Source organism: Microtus pennsylvanicus, chromosome 5 (genome assembly GCF_037038515.1).
Source record: "Microtus pennsylvanicus isolate mMicPen1 chromosome 5, mMicPen1.hap1, whole genome shotgun sequence".
Classification (NCBI taxonomy): Eukaryota; Metazoa; Chordata; class Mammalia; order Rodentia; family Cricetidae; genus Microtus; species Microtus pennsylvanicus.
In genome coordinates, this window is record NC_134583.1 from 124,322,261 (window position 1) to 124,342,142 (window position 19,882).

The 19,882-nt window shown below is 41.2% G+C and overlaps 1 protein-coding gene across 1 annotated transcript in view; it reads right to left on the reverse strand.

The window, feature by feature from the left end:
* Oga (O-GlcNAcase) overlaps positions 1 to 19,882 on the reverse strand; it is a 39,974-nt gene that overhangs the window by 7,821 nt on the left and 12,271 nt on the right. Inside the window, exons 6-14 of the mRNA XM_075974258.1 lie at positions 19,181 to 19,279; positions 16,666 to 16,950; positions 15,045 to 15,203; positions 12,787 to 13,400; positions 10,724 to 10,898; positions 7,365 to 7,450; positions 6,296 to 6,400; positions 2,911 to 2,996; positions 2,303 to 2,495 (exon numbers count right to left, since the gene is read on the reverse strand). Coding sequence (XP_075830373.1) covers positions 2,303 to 2,495; positions 2,911 to 2,996; positions 6,296 to 6,400; positions 7,365 to 7,450; positions 10,724 to 10,898; positions 12,787 to 13,400; positions 15,045 to 15,203; positions 16,666 to 16,950; positions 19,181 to 19,279 — 1,802 coding nt within the window. The remainder of the gene's footprint in view (positions 1 to 2,302; positions 2,496 to 2,910; positions 2,997 to 6,295; positions 6,401 to 7,364; positions 7,451 to 10,723; positions 10,899 to 12,786; positions 13,401 to 15,044; positions 15,204 to 16,665; positions 16,951 to 19,180; positions 19,280 to 19,882) is intronic.

Genomic DNA, 19,882 nt, shown 5'->3' on the forward strand with positions numbered 1-19,882 from the left:
ATGTAACTTCAGGTGCACAGACATAAATGCAGAAAAGACACCCACACACATAAACTTTTAAAAAATTAAAACAAGCCAAGTGGTGGTGGCACACACCTTTAATCCTAGCACTTGGGAGGCAGAGGCAGGTGGAACTCTGAGAGTCTGATGCCAGCCTGATCTAACAAAGCAATTTCCAGGACAACCAGGGATGTTACACAAAGAAACAATGAATGTCTCACCCTAAAAATTCTACCAAGGAACTTCTACAACTCATAAAGACTTTCAGTAATACTGAAAACAGCCTGGTATTGGCATAAGAACAGACAGGAGAATCAATGGAACAGAATCGAAGACCCGGATATCAACAGTCTGGTATTGGCATAAAAACTGACAGAAGGAACAATGGAACCAAATTGAAGACCTGGATATTAATCCACACACCTTCGAACACCTGATTTTTTACAAAGAACATCAAACGGAAAAAAGAAAGCATATTTAACAAATGGTGCTGGTATAACTGGATATCAACATGTAGAAGAATGAAAATAGACCCATATCTATCACCATGCACAAAACTCAAGTCCAAATGGATCAAAGACCTCAACATAAAGCCAGCCACCTTATAGAAGAGAAAACGGGAAGTACACTTGAACACACTGGCACAGGGAACCACTTCCTAAATAGAACCCCAGCAGCACAGACACTGAGAGAAACAATTAATAAATGGGACCTCCTGAATCTGAAAAGCTTCTGTAAAGCAAAGGACATGGTCAACGAGACAAAACAACAGCCTACAGAATGGGAAAAGATCTTCACTAACCCCACATCAGACAGAAGTCTAATCTCCAAAATATACAAAGAACTCAAGAAATTGGACACCAAAAGGACACATAATCCAATAAAAAAATGGAGTACAGACCTACACAGAGAATTCTCAACAGAGGATTCTAAAATAGCTGAAAGACACTTAAGGAAATGTTCAACATCCTTAGTCATCAGAGAAATGCAAATCAAAACAACTCTGAGATTCCATCTTATACCTGTAAGAATGGCCAAGATCAAAAATACTGATGACAACTTATGCTGGAGAGGTTGTGGGAAAAGGGAGCACTTCTGCATTGCTGGTGGAAATGCAAGCTGGTACAACCCCTTTGGATGTCAGTGTGGCGATGCCTCAGAAAATTAGGAAACAACCTTCCTCAAGACCCAGTAATACTACTTTTGGGTATATATCCAAAGGATGCTCAATCGTGCCACAAGGACAAGTGCTCAACTATGTTCATAGCAGCTTTGTCATCGCCAGAATCTGCAAACAACCTAAATGCCCCTTGACAGAAGAATGGATAAGGAAAATGTGGTACATTTACACAATGGAGTACTACACAGCAGAAAAAAATAACGACAGCTGGAATTTTGCAGGAAAATGGATGAAGCTAGAAAACATTATTTGAATGAGGTAAGCCAGACACAAAAAAGACAATTATCGTATGGTTTTTTTTTAAACATAGGTGGTTTTTTTAAACATAAAGCAAAGAAAGCCAGCTTACAAACCACAATCCCAGAGAACCTAGACAACAATGAGGACCCAAGAGACATACATAGAGCTAACATACATGAGAAGTAGAAAATAGAAAAAGACAAGATCTCCTGAGTAAACTCGGAGCACGAGGACCTTGGGGGAGGGTTGAAAGGGGGAGGAGAGAGGCAGGGAGGGGAGCAGAGAAAAATGTAGAGCTCAATAAAAATTAAAAAAAGTCTCAAAAAAACAAAAGACAAAACAAAAATTTAAAACAAGTACCAAGATTATAACTGTGAGTACATCACACTAAATAAAGCATGTTAGTTCACCCAAGGCCATAAATTTAATCCTAATCAGAATAAAAAAAAGTAAATAAAGTTAGTTAAGAAAGCACTGCAAGCTGGCTGTGGTGGCACACACTTTTAATCTCAGTACACAGATAGCCGAGGCTAGCCTGGTACACCTGAGTTTTCCAAAAGGAAGAAAGGAAGGAAGGAAGGAAGGAAGGAAGGAAGGAAGGAAGGAAGGAAGGAAGGAAGGAAGGAAGATAAAAGAAAGAGAGAGAGAGAGAGAGAGAGAGAGATAGAGAGAGAGAGAGAAAAGACAAAGAAAAAAAAAGCACTGTACACTTTTAACTGTTTTAAGTCGTAATTTCTCACTGGTGTGAAACTCATTACGTTGACCAGGCTGGCCTCAAACCTGTCTCTGCTTCCTTAGTGCTGAGAGATGTGTGTCACCATACCTGCCAATTTTTACACTTTAATTTCTAAAAATTATCATAATATAAAACCATTGTATTACCTCAGCCTCTGAGAGCTCTTTGTCACCATTCGGCTTGGTGTACTTCTCCTGCATGAAGGGAATCCAGGATATTTTGCATTTTTTAATGAAGGGGGTCACATCTACAGTGCCTAAGGCATAACCACAAATGCCATCTTCATCTTCTAGGACGAAGCAGTAATCCAGGCTGAGGGAAAGCAGCCCTCCTACTAACCTGATTGGAGGAAACAAAGTCAGGGTAAGCTTGTAAAGTATTAACAAAAAATTCACAATTCACTGATTCAAGGTCCAAAGTTTTTTTGTTTCTTTTTTTCTCAGACAGTTTTTCCCTGTGTAGCCCTGGCTGTCCTGAAACTCACTCTGTAGACCAGGCCGGTCTCGAACTCTGAGACTCACCTACCTCTGCCTCCCAAGTGTTGGTATGAAAGGCACATGCCACCACCACCCAGCAGGTCCAATGTACTTAGTCTATGAAAACTACCTTTTCGATAAAAGAAACTGAAGATAGACATGTACATTCACTTACATTCATTTTTTAGATTTAACTAGGACTAAACTGTGACTTAAAATAGCCTGCCAGCCAACACCTACCCTTAACCTGTTGTATCAAACATCAAAACATCACATACTTGTCTCCAATGAGGTCCGGCTGGCTCTGAAAAGGTAAGCCCACTCCATCATCATACATTTCTCTGCAAATCTTGTACACGGAAGCCTGAAAACATAATCTAGTTAGGCAACACACCAAAACAAATGTCAAAAGAATGAATATAAAAACAGCCATGTGTGGTGGTACAGAGGAAGCAGGCGCAGGAGGATTGCAGGTTAAAAGCCAGGTTGATTAATAGGCAGCATACTGAGTTTGAGACAACTATGGATAATAAACCAACTGTCTGAGAAAAAGAATTACAAGTCTGGGTGGGGGGAATATGTATGATCTGGCTTATCAGAATCATCACCTGGGGATAGGAGGATCACCTTTTGTTTTGGTTTTTTGCAAAGGAGGGTTTCTCTGTGTCATCGTGGCTATACTGGAACTCACTGTGCAGACTAGGCTGGCCTCAAACTCAAGAGGTCCGACTGCCCCTGCATTGACCACCCCCACCTGGCTAGAAAATTACTTTTGTTTTATTAAGTATTATTGAAATGGGCATGTAGCTCAGTGGTATAACACTCACCTAGCATATGCAAGGTACTACATTTGATACCTAGCAATAAATAAATAAAATAAATTTATTAATTGCAGCAATGCAATTAATAAAGACTGAAAACGTTTGCTAAAAAACTTTAATTTTTATTATTTTCAAAACTGTGTATACTTGTCCACGCCAGGTAGTGGTGGCATGCCTTTAATCCCAACATTTGGGAGGCAGAGGCAGGCAGATCTCTGTGAGTTCAAAACCAACCTGGTCTAAAAGAGCTAGTTCCAGGACAAGCGCCAAAGTTACACAGAGAAACCCTGTCTCAAAAAACCAAACCTGTGTCTACTTGCCCATGTGTAGGACATGCGCATTTAAAGGCAGGTGCTCTGGGCACCTGAGCCCCAGGGAGCTAGTTAGAGGCAACTGTGAGTTATCTGGAGAGGGGGTGCTGGGAATTGATTTTTGGTCCTCCTTTGAAAAGAGGATGGCTGAGCTCTTAACCACTGAGTCATCTCTCCAGTCTGGATGGGTTTTGAAAGTAAATTGTGGCTCCACATCCAAAAGCCAGTAAACTTTTAAAGAATCTCTTAATCTTTTTTTTTTTTTTTTTTTTTTTTGAGGATAGGGTCTTGCTACACAACCCAAGCTAGCCTGGACAAGATCCTCTGGCTTTAGACTCAAGTTCTGGGATGAAACTAGAGGGCCACAGGACCTACTAATCTTACACTTTTTCTAATAATACTTCCACGAAGCTTTTACACGTTATTGTCTTTAAACAGAGTTGCCTGCTTTCTTTAAATAGCTGACTATCAACAGCCAATAATTCACTACAGAAAATTAAAGATACATAAGAGAAAATCAGTCAAGGATAACACATAATTAAGACACACTGTTTTTTAGTCAGGTCTCACACCATAGCCTCACGTTGTTCTAGAACTCACTATGGCTCAAGCTTGCCTTGAACTTGCAGCGATTTTTCCGTCTCAACTTCTTGAGCAGTAGAATTACAACCTTGAGCCACCAAAACACACCTGTCATTTGACTTTTTAAATGGATACTTCTCTGCCTCCCTCAAATACTAGGGATTGAACCCAGGGCATTGTATGTGTTAGGCAATGAACGCTCGCTATGTACCTATCTCTAACCCTCATTTAATTTTCATAAAGATTTAAAATTTTAGGGCTGGAGAGATGGCTCAGTGGTTAAGAGCATTGCCTGCTCTTTCAAAGGTCCTGAGTTTAAATCCCAGCAACCACATGGTGGCTCACAACCATCTGTAATGAGGTCTGATGCCCTCTTCTAGCCTGCAGGCATACATGAAGACAGAATACTGTATACATAATAAATAAATACTTTTTTAAAAAAAGATTTAAGGGGGCTGGAGAGATGGCTCAGTGGTTAAGAGCACCGACTGCTCTTCCAGAGGTCCTGAGTTCAATTCACAGCAACCACATGGTGGCTCACAAGCACCTATAATGAGATCTGGTGCCCTCTTCTGGCCTACAGGCAGGATACTGTATAAATTAATTAATTTAAAAAAAGATTTAAAATTTTATTAATGTGTATGTATGTGTATTTGCCTGCACAAGCGAATACATGCACCACATATTGTGGTATATATGTGCAGGAGCTCATGGATCAAAAGGCAGCTCTGGATCCCCTGGAACTGCAGTTACCAGCAGTTGTGAGTTGCCATCTGGGTGCTGGGAACTGATCTCTAATTCTCTGTAATAGTATGTGTGCTTAACTATCGAGCCATCTCTCTGGTCCAAACCCCATCAAAACAAACAAACAAGCAAACAAACAAACAGGGTCTTACTGTGTAGCTCTAGCTGCTTTGATTCAGAGATCTGCCTGCCTCTACCTCCCAGGTACTGGATAAAGGTACAGGCCATCATACCTAGCCTTCAGTTTGAGTGTTTAAAGGGAAGATTAAAGGACTCAGCTCAAAAGTTCTAAAAGAGAGGCTGGAGAGATGGTCAGAGGTTAAGAGCACTGGCTACTCTTCTAGAGGCACTGAACTCAATTCCCAGCAACCTCATGGTGTCTCACAACCATCTATAATAAGATCTTCTTCTGGTCTGCAGACATACAGGCAGAATGCTGTATACATACATAAAAAGTAAATAAATCTTAAAAAAAAAAAACAACCTAAAGGAGGTAAAATGCCTTAGGCTCCTCTTGAAATTTTTACTGAATTTACACCTCTAGGGTTCAGTGTTTTAGCTAACTTCTTCAATTTCAGGCTGGTATTTTAAGAGCTCGGGGTTTAGTTACAATTCTGATCTGGAATTCCCACTCCCGCCCCCAAAGGGCCATCCACCTAAAGCTTGGTATTCAACGGACAGGCCTCTGGAAGGTAGTGGAAGACCTACGAGGCCCTGTTAGACAAATTTAGGGCATACTGCTAAGGGTACAGTTTAACTGACTGTAAGGTAAGCAGCTTTGTTTTACTCTGTTCTGCCATTGCACCATGATGTAATGACATACAGTCATGGAGCTGGCTGCCACAAATTGAAACCATGAAGCAAAATAAAGTTATCCTTTGTTTTTCCTTTTCTTTTTTTTTTTAAGACAGGGTCACACCATGTAGCTTTGGATGGCCTGGAACACACTTTGTAGACCAAGTGGGCCTCAAAACCAGAGATCCACCTGCCTCTGCCTTCCACACCAGGCTTTCTTGGGATTCTGGATGGCTGATTAACCCAAGGCTATCAGTGATGGCTCCAAGTCTGATCCCTGAATCCATAAGTACACAACTAAATGAAGAGTAGCTTAAGACACAGAAGCAACCATCTAGTTCTTGCAACCATCTAGTTGAAAGGAAAGCTGTGAGAACACTTAACCATATACCAAGTTGACAGAAAATTACCTCGTCTTTAGGAAAATAAGGTCTGATAGTATAAACTTTGGAGGTAGGAGTCAGTGGGGGTGGTTGAAAAAAGAGATCATTTGCTCCATCAATTGGCAACAAACGCTGTAGGAAGGAAAAAAAGGGCGACAGATTAGTTTTGAGAATACATCCATTTCTTTCAATGAGTGTGCACTGCAGATTACCAACTTAACATTAACTGGCTACTGCAGGCAGACCTAAAGAAGAGGGGCGTACTACACTTTACTAATATAATACCTCTTTCCTGGGGAAGGGGTGTTTCAGAATAGAAATTACCCAAACTGACTCACAGCTTTAATGGTATAATAATAGAAATTTAATTTTATAATAAAAACAAAAAACTACTCCAATTATGATATAAATATTTGTTTTAAAAACCAATCTTAAATGAACCATCCTTCTACTACAAGATGGCAGAACAGACTGTGAGGAGGAGAGGTTTGGTCTGAAGAGGGTTATCTGTCCAGGAGACGCTTTATCCCCAAAGCAATGCGCTTCAGTTTGCTGTGCGCAGCAGAGCACCTGTTGGGGGGAGAAAAGTAGAGCACCGGAAAAGTCCATGAACAAATCTAGCAGCAAGAACCCTTCACAGTCTGTTCAGACTGTCACCAGCAGAGTTTTTTATTTCTTACTTTTAAAGGGTATTGTATTTATTAAGGAACCAAGAAACTGCCCTTTAAACCCTTTACTATCTACTTGCATAATAAGCCATCTTTTTTGCTCATGGAGTTTCCACTGGCAGACAAGCATGCGCGCATTGTGCATTGCGGGCGCAGATTTAAATGCTGTGCGACCTGCAAAGAAACAATGTGAAGTGTATACCTAGAGCCGCTGCGCTTCGCAGGCGCGGGGGGATTGACAGCATCTCCTTCAGAAATTACTGTGAAAGAGGAGGAAAATTTGATTTAAAATCCAGCTATGTAACTAAATTGAATTTGGGACTAGAAAGCCTTCGGCAGACCAATCCTTCCAGCCATCTGATGCGCAACATAAGGTTTCTCATAAAACAAAGAAAAATGTCAATTCAGTTGTGAATTCATATTGATACCTGGAACTCTCCTGCTAGACCACCTCTAAAGGCCCAGGGTTCTTGGTCTCCAATTAAGAACTGTGCTGAAGAATGACTACGACACCCTGTTGAGATCAGATCCAAGCGGAGAACGTTACGAGAAAGGGGATTTCCTGAAGTCTCAAATGTCCAACAAACTAACATACACTGGAAACAGCTCTCTAGAAGTACTAATCCAGGGTTTCAAGGCAAGGCTGTGATAATAACTATTTTTAAATTTATAACGGCATTTCAATACTTCTATTCCTTCCTCTGATTAATGGAAACCACTACAATCAGTTCTAAGCTTTAATTATTGGAAGGAATAATGAGATTACCCAGCAAACTTTCTATATTCCACACACACAGCAATAAATCAAACAGCTGCTTATCTATCATGAAATTCTCTAACTATAAACTGAAGTGAATGAGATAGAGACATTTTATTATCACAGCCCATGAAGGAACTGAATTAAACCTGTCTGAAGTCACATTTTACATTTTGGGAAGGGTAAGGAAAGGGAAAGGGGAGTTAATCTTGTCAGAAAACTTAAGGTCAGCAGAATACTGTGGACAAAAACAAAACAATGAAAAATTTGGTTTTCATGAACAAGGACAATTTAAATTTAGACATGGCCAGTTAGAATACCATTCTGCCAAGCTCTGAGAACAAGAGAGAGCCAATTACTTTTCCTAATTTGTCCAGAGCTAAAAACACACTTTTCTTAAAAGTGTGACAGTATATAGTCTTCTAACCCTGCTATGACTTTTGCAATGTGATGAACATGTGTATCAGGCAGCAGGCTTTGAGGCCCAGGTGTCAGTTTTAAGGTTAACACTAACCGACCTCACAAGCAATAAAGCCAACAACCAAGAGACAACGAAAAGCAAATGTTTTGGAACCAACCGGAAGCAGCCTGCCTGGTTTTCTGACAAGATATTAGCAGCGCAATACAGTTCTGTTCCATTGGAAGACAGCGTTCTACCTCCTGCTCAAGTCAACAGTCTCATCAGTACAAGACACAGTGTGCTAGTCAGACAGTCCCAAAGCAAACCAAATTTTTTGTTGACAATTCAGCCCATTAAGAGATCATGTCTGGGTTTGTTATGTTTTAAGGGTAGGGTAATTTAAAAAAATTAAAAAACAAAAAAAGCAAGAAAAAACAAACACAAACCTATAAAATGTAGTATTTGTAAAATAAGCATGAAATGGGTCAAAATTTAGACTACAAGAGATTGCCCCATTCCATAATTCAGTGATTTACACTGTAGAAAAAGAAAACAAACAAAAACAAAACTACTACACTTCACAAACTTGAATTTCAGCCAATTTCCCCTACCCTCCACTTTGAGACTCCAACATAACTAGCACTTCCAACTAGTACAGTAAAAAGCTGCATGTACGAAGAGCTGTGTAAATGAAAACATGGTTAATGCCTCAGACGCTGCGCAAACGTGACTTCAGTTCATGTCTACTGCCCTAGTTTATTCTACCTGAGCTACCTCACAGACACAGCCTTTCAACTTAAACTAATTAATCATGACGCGCTGTGAACATCTGCCGCTGTCCATCCAATAGCAGTAGACACTTGTGCTGAGGATTCTCCCATCTGTACACAATGGGGAAGAAGATAATAGAAGTCGTTAGTAATCAAAAGTACTGCATAGCCACATTCTTTAAAGGACTGAATGCCAGCTGGACTGGAGGAGGAAAAAAACAAAGGACTCTAGACATGAGCCCGAGATTGGTCACGAAGACACTCTCCCTGTCACGGGCACTGTACACCTACTCGGATGTGGTGGTGGTTATTTAAATTTTCTTTTGGTTTTTCTCTGTAGCTTTGGAGCCTGTCCTGGAACTCACTCTGTAAACCAGGCTGGCCTCAAACTCACAGAGATCCTCTTGCCTCTGCTTCCCTAAGTGCTAGGATTAAAGGCATGTGTCACCTCCTGGTGATGGTAGTTATTTAAAATTACAATGCTCTGGCGTTGATACTGTACCAACTGGAAAAATTACTCAGGCAAAGATAGCATGAGAAGAGAAAGAAGTAATACTGGATATAATAAAATTTTAACTTTCAGTAATTCTTGAATGGGGAAGTCACACTGAGGATTAAACCCTCAAATTTAATATTTTAAGTGATTTATCCTCAAGCTCACTAATCTGCATTTCAGGCTCAAAATACCTACGGGCCTTAGATTCTTAAAACGCAAATCCCTGTAAGGATTAAATAACTCCCTGGCAACAAGCCTGGAAGGCAAGTGCTGTCATTCAACAGTCAATACAGAGATCTCCCCACATCTTCCCCAGGAGCCTAAAGAGACTGCTCCCAGCTAGATAGAATCCTAGACAGAACCTTCCATCAAGCCTGCCGTGCTAATACGCAGGACCACAGAGGAAATTATCATAGTTTCTAAATCAATTATCAGAGATTCTTCCTTTTTTAAATATTTAGGAGCCCAAAGGCATATGGGTGGAGAATTACAAATCTAACTACTCAGGGCTGACTGTGTTTCAGACCATCTATTTCACACTCAGATCGTGAAACCCCGTCACAGTATTTCTGACTACTATGAAAACTGACACATCAGTTAGCTTTGCTGCCTGCTGTGTGCTGTGAGTCCATTGCACTGAAAACCTGCAAATGAAATGAGATTCCTGGAGAAACTTGGCCATGCTGGTGCTTTTTTTTTTTAAACCAAGTTTGAGAATTTCCAAAAAGAAGAGAAAAAAAAAAGGGGGGAGGGGGGAGGAAGCACACAAAAGTCCACTGAACCAAGCAAGAGCTTATAGGGGACTGTAATTTCCATTTCATGCTAAAATCGATTACTTGGTAGAGGAATAAAGAAACAGCCACATGAAGTTATACCAAGTAGCACCAGAATAGCCTTCCACTAAAGCTCGCATGCGCACAGGGCTGGGAGGACGGCTTCCTCTTTCCAGGCCCCTGGGGGAGTTGCAGCACTAGTTCTAATAAACACAGCACTAATGTTACCAAGACACAGCAAGCAGCAGAAAGCTTACAGCGTCACATCTCATAGAGTCTCATCTCCAAATCAGGTCAATGAAGGACTCGGGGTTCCATCCAGGAAGCATTCAGTCAGAGCACGTTAAAGTCAGCACTTTCTAACATATTTTCAAGGTATTTATGGAATTAGCCCAAGGGAGAAAAACTAACATGCTCAACAAAATTACTAAAACTTTCAAGTTTTTCAACTATGTTCATCTTTAAGAAAAATCTAAGAAATAAAATACATGGAAATTTGCCAATTCCCTAAATGGTTTTCTCCCTGTGGGATAATTTTTTTAAGTATAATATATAAGAATGAGGAGATAGGATCATTGCTGCTGCACCTACCTAACCACTGCACAAAAGACTTCACCATAGACATTATACTCTTGATATCCCAGACATAGGAGTACATGTCATACAGGATTGTCCTGTTGGCACAATTGGAGAGCCGAGTGAACATCCCCATCACTAGTGCACACATCTCTTCAAACTTGGCTGCTCGTGACCGCCACTCTTCAATCTATACGGGATTTTAAAAAAGGAAGCAATGATTTTAAATTTAACAAAAATAATCTAAGAGTTACAAACTTAGCCGTTTATCAGGCACACGAATTTATCTTAAACATTAGTGAATCACTTGCTTAAACACTAAGTGAACGATGAGCTTATCTCGCTGAACTGACAGAAAATATCTAAAATAGACTTTCCTCTATTTCTTTTCTTTTCTTTTCTTTTTTTGTGGTTTTTTTGAGGCAGGATTTCTCTGATAAACAGTCCTGCTGTCCTGGAACTTACTATGTAGACCTGTCTGGCCTTAAACTCACAGAGATCCGCCTGCTTCTGGCTCCTGAGTGCTGGGATTAAAGGTGTGCGCCAGGGGCTGGAGAGATGGCTCAGTGGTTAAGAGCATTGCCTGCTCTTCCAAAGGTCCTGAGTTCAATTCCCAGCAACCACATGGTGGCTCACAACCATCTGTAAAGAGGTCTGGCGCCCTCTTCTGGCCTTCAGGCATACAGACAGAATATTGTATACATAATAAATAAATGAATAAATAAATAAATAAAGAGCAGAAGCAAGTTCCTCTCTCAAGCATCTTTAAAAATAAATAAATAAATAAAGGTGTGCGCCACCACTGCTGCCCAGCAACTTCCCTCCATTTCTAACAAGAAAGTCAAACTGTGAAGGTGAAGGTGCCAGACGTAGAAAATTTCCCATTTATTTTATAGAACACATTCTAAAATGTGTTTTACACCAGTTACAGTATTTCATTTAAGAATCACAAACGTGGAGAGATGCTCAGCAGTTTAGTACACCTGCTACTCTTGCAGGGGACTCAAATTTTTGCCCAGCACCCACAAAGTAGCCTCCCAAACACCCGGATGCGATGCCCTCTTCTGGCCTCAGGCACCAGGCGTAAATGTGGTGCACATACACACATTCAAGCAAAACACTCCTACATATGAAATAAAAGTAATTTCCTCATGGCTGAGGGGAGAAAAGGAAGAAACTAAACTTGGTTACTTTTTTTGGGGGGCGGGAGGCAGGGTCTCCTGCTTATAACCCAGGCTGATCAAACTAAAGATATAGTGGAGAACAGCCCTGAACTCTGGGATCCTCTGCTTCCATTATTTAAGCACAAGAACCACCACACCAGACATATATGGATGCTTCCTTATTTTTAATATTTATTTATTTATTTATTTATTTATTTATTTATTATACAATATTCTGTTTGTGTGTATGCCTGCAGGCCAGAAGAGGGCACCAGACCTCATTACAGATGGTTGTGAGCCACCATGTAGTTGCTGGGAATTGAACTCAGGACCTCTGGAAGAGCAGGCAATGCTCTTAACCTGAGCCATCTCTCCAGCCCCCTGGATGCTTCTTTTGTTGCAGGGGAGGGGCTTCCACAATCCCAACACTTGGGGGAGCTGAGCCAAAATGACTACCTCCAGCTCACAATATATGGAGAATCTGTCTCAAACCTACCAACCCACACCAGGTGGCTCACAACTGCTTCTAACTCTAGCTGTAAAAGGCCAAATGGCTCTGGTCTTTGTGGGAACCTGAATGCAGGTTCCCACATGTGAACACAGACTGACACAGACACACACACCTACATTCAACTACAAATAAACCTTAAAGCCAGGCACCGGTGGCAGACCCCTTTAATCCCAGCATTCAGGAGGCAGAGGCAGGCAAATCTCTGTGAGTTCCAGGCCAGCCTGCTCTACAGAGAGAGAGTTCTAAAACAGCCAAGCCTACACAGAGAAACCCTGTCTTCAAAAACCAAAAGCAAGCAAGCAAACAAAAACAATCCCTTTCAAGTGTTTTACAGGCATTGTAAAGAAATCCCTGAGCATCTGGTCTCACTGTGAGGAGCCAGTGAGTGCAACAAGCATACTCACTTTTTCAGAGTCTTTCCCTTTGCAATTGACACTGACAACGCTACTGTTTGCTCGAAGCCACTGAAATTCCCGTAACATCTGTGCTCCTTTGGGTCCATGTTCATAAGGAAGATAGAAGAGATCAGCAAGTAACTGTAAGTCCTCTAGAGTCACTGGTTCTGCAGTGTACAAAGGCTTTTCATTTGGACCAGGCACAAACTGCTCCTTGTTTGTTTGTTCATCAGTCTGCATAGGAGCAATATCGCTAATGCAATCTTCTTGCATAGACATCTCTGGGGATTTGGATTCAGCTATGCTTTCCTTATCGGTGTCCATTGGTTTCAATTCCTCCGCCATTTTAGCTTCAACAATTTCAGTTAGTATTTGATTGTCATTCTTGTGTTCTGGTTCTTCTTGCTTTTCTACTACCATATCCATGGGTTCTTCATCTGGCTGTTTCTTTTCTTCTTCCTTGGTCAGAGCTGAAGGCTCACCACTCAGAGCTGCTCCCTGGCTCATAATGGGCTCCTGGTAAACTGTCGTAACTACGGTCGTGGCATTTAAAGAGGGTGCTGCCACTAGAGGAGTCCCGTCAACTACACTTGCCTTAGCTCCACTGTGTGCGACCTGCCTACCTATCAAGGGGAAAAAGGAGAAACAAAAGCAATCAAAATTAAAAACAGAACTAATTAGGCTTACTAGACTTTAAGAAATACCCCCCCCCCCAGGCCAGGGAGACAGCTCAAAAGGTTAAGAAACTTGCCACCAAGCCCGATGACCTGAGTTTGATCCCTGGAACTGACATGGAAAGAACTGACTCTTCAAAGCTGTGCTGTGGTACGTACCTGCCTGTATGTACATACAATAAATCAATAAATTTAGTTAAAGATAACTTGAAAACTGGGCTTGATGGCACACCCTTCTGAATGCTGTGGTCAGGAGTGGTGGCACACACCTTTAATCCTAGCACTTAGAAGGCAGAGGTAAGATCAACCTGAGGTCATGGCCGCTGAGTTTCCAAGAAAGTCAAGGCTGCAAACAGAGACCCTGTCACAGAACAAAAGTGTATACTGTTCTTGCAGAGAACCCGAGCTCATTTCCAGCACCCACATCAGGCTGCTGACAACTATCCATGGTTGTAGCTCCAAGGGGATCCATAGCCTGTAGGCCACATGTATGTATGTGTGTACCACAGATATGCCCGATGCCCTTAGAGGCAAGAAAAGAGCATTAGATCTCCTCAAATTGGAATTACAAATGACTGTTGAGTTGGCCTGTATGTAGGAATCTGAAGGACCTCTGAAAAAGCAGGAAGTACTCTTTTTTTTTTAAAGATTTATTTATTTATTATGTGTACAACATTCCTTCCATGTATGCTTATATGCCAGAAGAGGGCACCATATCTCATTATAGATGGCTGTGAGCCACCATGTGGTTGCTGGGAATTGAACTCGGTTCCTCTGGAAGAGCAGTCAGTGCTCTTAACCTCTGAGCCATCTCTCCAGCCCCCAGTTACACAATTTTTTAAGAAGCTAGAAATGGGCTGGGTGATGGTGGTACATGAATTTAATCCCAGAACTTGGTAGGCAGAGGCAGGCGGATCTCTGTGATTTCGAAGGCAGCATGGTCTACAGAGTGAGTTCCCCAACATGTTCCAAAGCTACACAGAGAAAAACTGACTCCAAACAAACACCACCAATAAAAACTGGACACAGTAGCATATGCCTAAAATCCAACACGTGGGAAAAAAGTGGGTGGATCAGGAAGAGGTTCAGTGACATCCCTGACTAAACAGCAAGCTCCAAGGTAGCTTTAAAAGGTAACAACAAACACAATTACACTTTGCTTAATGGATCTAAGTTAAGGGGCATGACAGTACACTTTGTGACTCAACTCTGTAATCCAATCTCCTTATGAAACTGGCTAAGCCAGTGTGATGGCACAAATCTGTATTTCAAGAATTCAGGAAGTGGAGTCAGCAAGATTAGAAGTTCAAGCTCATCTTTGGCTACTTGTCAAATTAGAGGCCCACATGGGTTACATGAAACCATACTGAAAAGAAAAGTCCCAAGGTGGATGGTTGGCATCTGCATTCACAGGCAAATGTCCACCCACACAATCATTCATACACAGCAATAATAGATAATCCCAAGTAAAACATAAAATAAAAACTGATGGGCTAGGATATAGTTAAGTGACAGATTGTTTGCCTAGCGTGCATGCGACTAAGCTTCAATTCTAAGCAGCACCACCACCTCACCCATTCCAGCCCAACTCACTGCTGTATTGATGAGGTACGCCAAACTCCTGCAACCATTCCGTTAAAGCTAGCTTTAAAGCCATCTGTGGACTATAGAGTATATCGGTTTCAATGTCTTCATCACTGCCTTCATTTTCTAACTTTATTTGTATTGATACAGTACTGTCTTCACTGTCAGCTGAGGAAAGAAAGCACAAAAATAGTTTTGATTATAAAAACCTCCTCCCAAGTGAAGATGTATAAATTTCACTTGTTGCAGTACAAGCAAAGCAGTGAAAAACTAAAACACACCAACATAAAACACAAATACAAGATCCTTCAGTAACCATCTGGAAAGTCACCTACTTGGTCGAGGTTCCAAATGAAGTAATAAGCATGTTAGAATAATCAGAAAAGTTTGTCATAAATGTCCAATAAATACCAATAATGTGATGACAATGTTAATTAAAAGTATTACACCATCCTCTGCATAAAGAAAACCTATTTAAGTCTTCAGGTACGCCGGGCGGTGGTGGCACACGCGGATCTCTGTGAGTTCGAGGCCAGCCTGGTCTACAAGAGCTAGTTTCAGGACAGCCTCCAAAACCACCACAGAGAAACCCTGTCTCGAAAAACGTCTTGATTTTGAGCATAAAGTCTTGCTTTCCCTTATTTCCCTGCATGGCTGAGTTTGGCTAATCCAACATCTATCCCTTAGTGTTGCATTATGCTGTCTTAAAGATGCAGGAGTTAAATGTCATGCATGCAGAAGGGATGGAGATAATACTTCTAATTGTGCCTTTTATTGGGGTGAAAGAAACAGCAATGAGCAGGCCATAAAAGGACTCATTAATTCAATGAAATATTACAAGAGTGACACAGACTGAGAGACAGACAACTACATACCACCAAGGGCCCTGGCAAAACGCACTATCAATCCAAATTTCATCAATAACCCTGTTTCAGACTAACTTCAAAATTCTTAATTTTTATTATTATTTATCGTGTGCCATGATATGCCTGTGGGCATGCATCCTTGGCATAATACGGGGGTCAGAGTACAACTGTGGAGTCTCCTTCCATTATGTGGATAACAGATACTCGACTTCAGGTTGCTAGGTTTGCACAGCTAATGCCTTTAAAGCACTAAGCCCTACCTTACAAGCTCTAACTTCAAAATTTTTATGACCAATATTTTCCCCTGAACCATGTGTAGCAACTCTACCTGATCCAGCTCAAATACCTGTCAAACTGTTTATCAACACTTCAATACTTCAGGTTCTCATTCTTTCCTCTGGTACCACACTCTGTAATAGCATGACAACATTAGAAATACTACCAATGCCTGCAAGCCTTCCACAACTTCAATTATTTTCAGAAGCAGGTACACTTTATTCTTCCCACTCTCCTCTTAATATCCAAGAAAGAGGCACCGCCATACAATATAATTAAATGTAAATCAATAAACACCAACATTCTCACTTCAAACTTTGCAAAAAAAAAAATGACTTGTCCAAGGCCACACAGATTTTCCTTATTATATATCTATGACTAAGAGAAATGAAAACATGCTTTAATATAATAAAAGCTTTAACTGTGACAATAAAGGAATACAAATGTACCTCTCCCCCAAAAGTCCATCATCAATACAGGATACTCACTCATCACTACATCCTTTCTAACTCCATTCATGTTTGATTTATACCACGTGGCAAGGGTGTGGATAGCAACATAGTTAGCTTCAAATTCACAGTTTGGATTAGTCAGCACTCCCTTTAACCGTGGGATGAGTTCTGTGGATCTTCCTTTGTAGGGACCCAGAAACAGCCTCTTCTGATCATAATCATTAGCGTGGATATTATCCCAGATCACTGGAGCTCTCTTGATGATTTTAGAAACCTCTTCAATAGACTCTACTGGAATTTCTTTTGAAACAACTTTTGGACCTAGAAATAATTTGTAAAAAGAACTTTATTTACAGAACCTTCTACATGGTTCTTTAAAATAATTAAACTTTAGCAATGCTGGAGAGATGGATCAGTGGTTAAGATCATTTGTTACTCTTGCAGAGGACCTGGGTTGGGTTTCCAGAACCCACATGGTGATTCACAAGCATCCTTAACTCCAGTTCCAGAATCAGATAATCCCTTCTTGGGCACCAGGCATGTACTAGGTACACATACATCCATGCATGCAGGCAAAATATGCATAAAAATACATTAAATTGGGTTGGGCGGTGGTGGTGAACACCTTTAATCCCAGCACTCAGGAGGCAGAGGCAGGCGGATCTGTGAGTTCAAGGCCAGCCTGGTTTACAAGAGCTAGTTCCAGGACAGGCTCCAAATTTACAATGAAACCCGGTCTCGAAAAACAAAATAAAATACAATAAATCTAAACAGCAAGTTTGGCAACCTGAGTCCAATCACACGACCTACAGGTTAGGAAGAGAGAACCAAATCCTACAAGTTGTCCCCTGACTTTTACATGCACACACACATACACGATAAATAAATGCAATAAAAAAAATGTAAAGAGATAAAATAAGAGCTAAGAAAGTCAGTGACATGGCTCAGTGTATAAAACTGCTTGACACACATTTAATCCCAGCACTCCGGGAGGCAGAAACAGGTGGATCTCTTTGAGTGGAAGATCAGCCTGGTCTACAGGATTAGTGCCAGGACAGGCTCCAAAGCTACAGAGAAACCCTGTCTCAGGGGGAAAAGAAAATAAAAAAAGAGTAAAGAAATAAAAAAGAAACAAACAGCACTTGCCACCAAGCTTGAGGACCTAAGTTTGATCCTCAGGACCCCAGGACCCATGTGATGGAAGGAGAGACATCACAAGCTGTTCTCTGATTTCCACTTGCTGTGACACATGCAATTACACACATATCACATACACAAAACAATAAAAATAGCCGGGCGGTGGTGGCGCACGCCTTTAATCCCAGCACTCAGGAGGCAGAGGCAGGCGGATCTCTGGGAATTCGAGACCAGCCTGGTCTACAAGAGCTAGTTCCAGGACAGGCTCCAAAACCACAGAGAAACCCTGTCTCGAAAAACGAAAAAAAAAAAAGTGTGAAATTTAAAAACACAGAAGCTTTTACATGTTTTCCTTGCATATACACTATCCTGAAAATTTCTCTCTATACCCATCTCCATCCCCCAGGTCTTTCCATCAAAGCGGATGAAGCCCAGAGTTTCAGGTGCTGCAGACTGATGAGATACACTACTGAGCTATCACAGCTTCCTTGTCTCCCTTCTCTTTATCCACTCATTTATAAGGTTGGCTTCAATTCTCATGATCCTCCTACTTCAACCTCCCAAGTGCTGGAACAGAAATTTTATACTTAATTCTTCTGGTTTTGTTTTTGTTTTTTGAGACAGTCTATATAGTCCTGGAACTCACTATGTAGGCCAGAATGGCCTTAAATTCACAGATTTACCTGCCTATGCCTCCCAAGTACTGAGATTAAAGGGGTGTGCCACTATGCCCAGCTTCAATTTTCCTTTCTAAACCAGCATAGTAACGTAATTCTTTTATTTTATTTTGTTTTTTTGAGACAAGGTTTTTTTTTTTTTTTTTTTGGTTTTTCGAGATAGGGTTTCTCTGTGGCTTTGGAGCCTGTCCTGGAACTAGCTCTGTAGACCAGGCTGGTCTCGAACTCACAGAGATCCGCCTACCTCTGCCTCCCGAGTGCTGGGATTAAAGGCGTGCGCCACCATCGCCCGGCTACAAGGTTTTTTTCTAACAGTCCTGGCTGGTCTCGAACTTACTCTGTAGATGAGGCTGGCCTCAAACTCAGAGATCCGTCTGCCTCTGCTTCCCAAGTGCTGGGACCAGTGGTGTGCACCACCACTGATTGGCCCTGTTACTCATTTTATAAAACAAGTTTCCCAGGAGTCTAGTAGTATAGCTAAATTGACAGAAAATTAGTTGTTAGATCCTCAGCACCACATAAACTGCGTATATTGGATACAGTTGTATTTCCAGCACTTACGAGGTAGAAACAAGAGAACCACTAAATTCAAGATCATCCTTGGCTACACGGCGAATTTCAGGCCTGGAATACAGAAGACCCTGTCTCAACAGACAAAAGTATCCACCTAATACAAACAACCAGTTTTCCTAAGTCCTAGTAATAAAACTTTCACTATACAATTCTTGAGGACTTACCTGTCCAAAGGACCTCAATTCCAGGTAAAAGCTTCTCACCCACAGTCCTTAAGTAAGGAGACTGAGATACATTTGGATAACAGAAAGTGCCACAATATTCTGAATGCAGAGGGGAGAAAATTAAGTCAGGATTAAAATGGTCATGGGAACTGGGAAAAATGCTTTAAAATTCTGTATCATTTTTATTCAAACAGTAAAAGGTTCTTTGTCATAAAAAAAGAAGTAAACTTGGGCAGATGTTACATATAATATTTCATACAATCATATATCCAAACTGGGTGGTGGGCCTGCTTATTATCTCAACTCCAGGCCCAAGGCAGAAGTTCACAGAAGGTCATGCTAGGCAGAACAATGTCACAGAACAGCCTCCATTAGATGGAGAATCCTCGGGAAAAGGTCTCTAAGTCGGCAGCCCTAGCCTCAACCTGGTAGTGGTTCTCCTTGCCTCTGCTTCCCTATCACTTGGGTCACTGATATGCATCTCCATGTTTTTTTTTTAAATATTTTATTTATTTATTATGTATACAATGTTCTGTCTGTGTGTCTGCCTGCAGGCCAGAAGAGGGCATCAGATCTCATTTCAGATGGTTGTGAGCCACCATGTGGTTGCTGGGAATTGAACTCAGGACCTTTGGAAGAGCAGGCAATGCTCTTAACCACTGAGCCATCTCTCCAGCCCCGCATCTCCATGTTTTTAAAACA